The sequence below is a fragment of the Alosa alosa genome, chromosome 2 (genome assembly GCF_017589495.1).
Source record: "Alosa alosa isolate M-15738 ecotype Scorff River chromosome 2, AALO_Geno_1.1, whole genome shotgun sequence".
In the NCBI taxonomy this organism is placed as follows: domain Eukaryota; kingdom Metazoa; phylum Chordata; class Actinopteri; order Clupeiformes; family Clupeidae; genus Alosa; species Alosa alosa.
In genome coordinates this window covers 28,488,565-28,494,764 of record NC_063190.1, presented here as the reverse complement: position 1 = coordinate 28,494,764, position 6,200 = coordinate 28,488,565, and the positions used below count along the sequence as shown (strand labels likewise).

At 43.4% G+C, this 6,200-nt stretch overlaps 1 protein-coding gene across 1 annotated transcript; it reads left to right on the top strand.

The window, feature by feature from the left end:
• Window positions 1–809: 809 nt before the first annotated feature.
• On the top strand, window positions 810–6,177 carry LOC125291010. Its single transcript, XM_048237518.1, has 6 exons — window positions 810–970; window positions 3,663–3,890; window positions 4,314–4,401; window positions 4,617–4,702; window positions 5,541–5,735; window positions 5,911–6,177. Exons 2-6 carry the CDS (start codon window positions 3,711–3,713, stop codon window positions 5,968–5,970), a joined length of 609 nt encoding a protein of 202 aa, XP_048093475.1. The 5' UTR covers window positions 810–970; window positions 3,663–3,710; the 3' UTR covers window positions 5,971–6,177.
• Window positions 6,178–6,200: the final 23 nt, after the last annotated feature.

Sequence of the window (6,200 nt, the reverse complement as noted above, 5' to 3'; positions counted from 1 at the left end):
AGACTATTCAGGGAGCATTTAAATTAGGAAATATATATTTATGGAATGATGTCACACATAAAGGTTATTGATGATGTCACTTAGATCAGAAGAAGTTACGTTGATAAGTAATTGGAAGTTGCCAAATCATTTGAACATTACTGGGGCAAGTCCTCACATTGAATTAATATCCATCGTGTGGATTACAGCAGATCACTGTAAAAAGCTCCAATGTGTGGGAATTACAGCAGATCACTGTAAAAAGATCCAACGTGTGGATTACAGCAGATCACTGTAAATAGCTCCAATGTGTGGATTACAGCAGATCACTGTAAAAAGCTCCAATGTGTGGATTACAGCAGATCACTGTAAAAAGCTCCAATGTGTGGGAATTACAGCAGATAACGGTAAAACAACCAGAAAATCCCAGGCTAACCCACAAAGATGCTGTTACTCTCCTTATCCCAAATCCCAGGCTAACCCACAAAGATGCTGTTACTCTCCTTATCCCAAATCCCAGGCTAACCCACAAAGATGCTGTTACTCTCCTTACACCTGTAAGAACCCTCATTGAGAGTTCTCGTAAAGACAATCTGAATAATACGCACAATGCAAAACCAAACGTGAAGTTGTAAGTATTTCCAAGTATGAAGCATTCGAATGCTGGTGTAGACGGCACTGTTATGATAGATAGATAGATAGATAGATAGATAGATAGATAGATAGATAGATAGATAGATAGATGCAGTGATGTCACTGTCTGTAGCCTTCTCTCAGCACTCTTGTTTCTCAACACCATGCTTTGTGGTTCTCATCATACATGCAAAAGGAAGAGGTTTTGCTCTTAAATAGACACAGACACACACACACACACACACACACACACGTCTCGGATCAGGCTGAGTGATGGCTGGCTGTGGCAAGGGTCCAGAGGACGATGTCTGTCTGAGGTGGACATGGGTGAAGGTCATCATACTGGTCTGCTGTTACGGTAGGTTACTGTCAACATCTGGGTGGTGGTAGAGTAGTGGTTAAGGAGCAGGGCTAGCTTGCATTAGTCTGAGAAGTTGTGGCTTCAATTCTCCGGCTTCCACTGTCTTAACCCCATGCTGCTCTGGGGATATTGGGCCTTGCAATATAATAATTGCAATACGGTAATGGGTAGATAAGCGTCTGCTAAATGAGTAAAATGAATGTAACGTAAAGTTGAGTAGTGGTCGTCCTCAAATGCACATTTTTTGGTGGGTAAAATGTGTTATTAAACATGTACAGTATATACATTTGTATTTGGTATAATTTTTGGTATGTATATATAACACTGAAATATATATTCTTTGGCTGAGCAGCTATGTTTTATCAGCTTCAACAGCACTGACTCTGAGTAAGGACTGTTTGGTTAGAGGTTGCACACTGCCTGCGTGAGCTTGAGCCGCCATGCAACAGACATACAACAGGCACGCCATGCTCACGCCACAGCTGCAGTCTGCAGCCGGCCTAAGGTTAATGTAAACCTGCTGAACTGATGAACAGCAGCTACCAAATCTGTTGAACTAATGAACAGTAACGGCAAAGCCTGTTACTGATGAACCGCTTGCTCTTGGCCTGCTGTGAGTTAGCCATCAAAGCCAAGGAGCTGTTTTCATCTGAACAGATAAATCAGGTTTTCACTTTAGAAAAAAGAAATTGCTCCAGCAAATAGCAACTGAAAGTGTGTGGCCAAGTTATGACCATCGAACTCAGTAGGACTTGTGTCATGTCTATGGACTCTGTTGTCGGCGTCTATGTGAGAGGCCTCCAGGAAGAGAAAGAGGAAGTTCCCAAAACCCTACCCCCATACATTTGGTACCAATTAAAAGTCCTACATGTCCTCTGTGGAGAACTAAATTACTAAAACTAAAAAATCAGCTCAGTAGTACGCATGCTGTGGGAGATAGTCAAGTTTACAAAAAAGAGGACAAAATAAACCGCTGCTAGTCAGGAGAATAAGCAAAGGAAATGGCATCAAAAAGCACATTTCAATCCAAACATCAGTACACTATGCATTCTAGCTGTTGAGGCACTCTATGAATAGTGGGATGAAATACTTTCTTTACCTTATTTGTATGCATTCATGAAAATTATTTGAAATGGAAATGCAAACATTTTTAGGAAAAGTCAGACATCAACAGGACTATATCCTTTTCTTTTTTGCAAGTTATTGTACATACATACAGCGTGTAAGTAAGGGATAACGGCCGCCGAGGTGTCCTGTTATATGGAATTAATGGACGAGGGCGAGTGGCAAAGAACTCCCCGACGCGCAGCGCACCTCCCGAATCCATTAAATCCGTAACTGGACACACCTCGAAGGCCGTTATCTCGCTTATCACCCAGTTGCCACTGTAAAGCAAAAGAAATACGCGGTTCCGTTTAAAAAGAAGCTCACTAGTTCAGCTGTACAACTTTCTTTGGCCCTATAACAGCGATCGCATGGACAGTTAGCTTGTTTACAGTTGATTCCATTGTTGCAAAGCCTGCCTCCAGGCTCAACCGTCATCCTACTATCGTTGTAGAGTTACCATTCATAAGCATTGATATGGAACGGCGATAAAACTTTTTTTGTACCAGATCTACTTCATAGGTGTCCCGTTTTTGAGAATTAAAAGCCACCCTGCCAGCCAATTAGAAAAGAGTATTTCTTCTCTCCGGGTGATAAGCAGTCATAAAAAACATTTTAAATCATCAGGACTATATCCCTTTCTTATTGGACATACAACTTGTGAAATGACTGCAGTGCAACCCTATTAATAAGCTGATCAACCTTTTAACACTTATCTTGTTTAATTTAGACCCTGTGCTCATGGTAGGGTTGAATGACAGGAAATTGTTGCATTGCATTAAAACCAGAACTTGTTTTGAAGTGGGAAGTGAGACTGCTGTTGGGCAGAGCTCAGCCGGCTGTCTGCCGAGCGTGTTTCTTACTGCATTGGCAAAGTTTGCATGGGTCCCACTTGCATGGGTTCACTAGTCACATGGCCTGGGCCCATTGTCACCACAGCTTCCGTTTCTGCTCGAACATATTCACCACACTTCTCTTTCTAATACTTCCCGTTTGAAGCCATGATTGCATGGATGTTTTTTTTTTTTTTAATATATTTTTTGGGGCTTTTTGCCTTTATTCAGACAGGACAGTGAAGACAGACAGGAAGTAAGTGGGAGAGAGAGAAATGGGGTAGAATCGGGACATGACCGCAGGTCGGACTCGAACCTGGGTCCCCGTGGGTGCTCAGACCCGTTCATGGTACGGGCGCTGTAGCCTGCACAACTTGCCATCTTTTGCTTGCCAACCATTTGCTAATGCTCCATACAGTTAAACTAGACTAGTAGGCCTCCTATTGGCTGATATAAAAACGAATATAGGCCTACTTTTTTCAAATTTAACTTAAGTGATTGTGTTGTAAAGGATTTTTAATTTTATATATATATTGATATAATTTGAAGTGATTATGTCATCTTTATAACAAAAAATCTTGGAGACTCCTGGAGTACCACTAGAAGGAGTCCACGTACCACCAGTGGTACCCGTACCACAGTTTGAGAACCACTGGGCTAGAGGACTCGACCTTTTAACAATTACACCACAATACCAGTTAATTAATTTGTATTTATTTTGAATATGCTTAATTTTTTTTTACACCAATCAGATACTGTTTTGCTGTGAGGTTCCTGATCGTAACAGCTCCCACATCAACATGGTGGAGTGGACCCGGTGTGACCGAGGGGCGGCGCCCAGTAAGGTCCTCGTCTTCATGACCTCGGGGTCACAGATGTGGCTCAACGACACCCATCAAGGACGTGTCACCATGACGACAGCCAGCAGCTTCACCCTGAGGAACGTGAGCATGGAGGACTTTGGGTTGTACTGCTGCAAGGTGGGTAGAGAGAGAACCAGGGGTGAGGAAGGGGCAGAGAGGGAGCGAGGGATAGAGAGGGGTATTAGAGAAGGAGAGGGAGGGATAGAGAGGGGCATTGGAGGAGGAGAGGGAGGGATAGAGGGGGGTATTAGAGGAGGAGAGGGAGGGATAGAGGGGCACTGGATTGAGAGATAAAGAGAGGCATTGAAGGGAGGAATGGGGGAGGGATAGAGTTAGTGGAGAGAGGGATGTATATTGGGAGGGAGAGAGGGAGAGAAAGAGGGATGGAGCGAGTGGTGGAGGTGTGAACAGGTGGCCAGTGGGTGGAGGTGTGAACAGGTGGCCAGTGGGTGGAGGTGTGAACAGGTGGCCAGTGGGTGGAGGTGTGAGCAGGTGGCCAGTGGGTTTATTTCAGCTTTTTTTGACTTCAATCCCAAACAGCTGAACATGTTCCCTGATGGAGTGCTGCAGGCAGAAGTGCATCTGAGTGAAGGAACTGGAGAGGAAGACCAAAACATCACGTTGTCAGGTAAGGGGTGGGATCTGAAAGGAGTGTGTGTGTGTGTGTGTGTGTTGTGGATATCAGTAGCTTCGGTTCTGTGGGTATAAGGCCTGAGCAGCTTTCTGATCTGTAGTTTGTTAGTTGAGTTTAACTATAGATGTATAGAGTTTTATATCAATCTAATACCAGTGCAATTGCCAAAAAAAACATGTGTGTGTGTGTGTTTGTGTGTTTACTCCCAGGCCTTCCTCCACAGATCGTGTACATCTTGGGAGGTGTGTGTGCTCTAGTGTTGGTGGTTGTCGTGACAACTGTGATTGTTTGTGAGGTAAGTCTGAGTTGCACCAGAGCCCGTCTACGGAGAGCCTTGGCACTTCCTATTAAGCCTCATTGTATCGACATTGGTTGCAGTTCCATTAGAATTCCACTGGGGGTGATCGCGGGCGAGTGCAGGTTGAATGGGGGTCTATGGAGCTAGATGGCTAAATGTATCTCTTTCACCTGCTTGTCGTGGAAGAATCGTAGATTTTATTGTAGTTTATGCAAGTTCAATATAGATTTTAGATCTAAAGTTGAATGAACGAGTACTTATGTCCTTTTCATTTCTTACAGGTTGGGTCGTTGTTGCCCAAATCACGCTAGCATTGTGCTAATGAATGACGTCATTGACATATTTGAAAGGCTTTTTAGAAGACTTACGTGACTTCAAAAAAAAATATAACAATCAACAGTGTGTATTTTCTTTTGCCTCTCCTAGCGAATGCAACATTCAAATTACTACTCAAAAATTATATCCAGAGAAAAGTGGATATTGAGGGGTAAAGCTCCATAGACCTCAATGCATTCTGCACTTCGCCCAGCCCTCAAGTGGAATCTGAGGAGGAACTGTAACCAGTCCAGAAACCGGAAGTAACCAGACAGTGCCAATTCTCTTCCTATTAGACATTCTCTGGTTGCACTCAATCCTCTGAGTTCCACAAGGTCTCAGCGCAAGCCTTTACAAGGCCACCAGGGGGAGCACTAGAACCTTCTTTTGTATGTTATGGAATATCCCACCTGAACACATACTATGACACAATCACCTAATCCTTTGTTTTGATTGAAGGCATCTACTGTATACAGTACAGTAAAAGTCATCCAATCCTGTGTCCTGATTCCTCTCCTAGAAGCGCAGAGTCCAGCTCCGGGACTACGTCAACGTATCAGTGCACCAAGGGAGCATCCCAAAAGGTCAGGATGACACGGGAGAGGAGAATGACAAGAGTACAGAGGAGAACATCAAGGGTGCAGAGGGGAATATCAAGGGTGCAGAGAAGAATGACCAGCTATATGCCACCCCGTGCAAGATCAGAGCTGTAGAGGTGTGTGTGTGTGTGTGTATGTGTTTGTGTGCATGATCAGCTATGTCACCCTGCTCCAGATATTCTCTCTCTGTCTCTCTCTCTCTCTCTCTCTCTCTCTCTGTATGTGTGTGTTTGTTTGAGACCTGCCTGATAGTATTCCTCAATTTGATGCTGTTACTGTTTTCTTCTGCAGGGTCTGTCTCGCTTGTCTGGACCTGAGGAAGCAGAGATGATGACACAACACGCCACCTAGTGGATAAACACCTGTGCTGCACGAGGAGTTGCATTCCGTTTCACTTTTTATTCAGGGAATTATTAGCTATATTTATTCTTTTATTAGGATTTTATTACAACTATTGATTTATATTTCAAACCTTATTTTAATGTTATGGAAACCTTTTCTATTTGCACATGTATTTTATCCTCACATAGTTACATAATAGCAGCAAATGTTTCTATTTTGTTTCACTGGGTGTTTGACTA

Bases quoted from the DNA above. Each gene is read 5' to 3' on its own strand.
- LOC125291010 (XM_048237518.1), top strand. From the start codon at position 3,711: ATGGTGGAGTGGACCCGGTGTGACCGAGGGGCGGCGCCCAGTAAGGTC. The intron at 3,891-4,313 runs GTGGGTAGAGAG...AATCCCAAACAG, and splicing joins TTGGGTTGTACTGCTGCAAG to CTGAACATGTTCCCTGATGG. The intron at 4,402-4,616 runs GTAAGGGGTGGG...GTTTACTCCCAG, and splicing joins CCAAAACATCACGTTGTCAG to GCCTTCCTCCACAGATCGTG.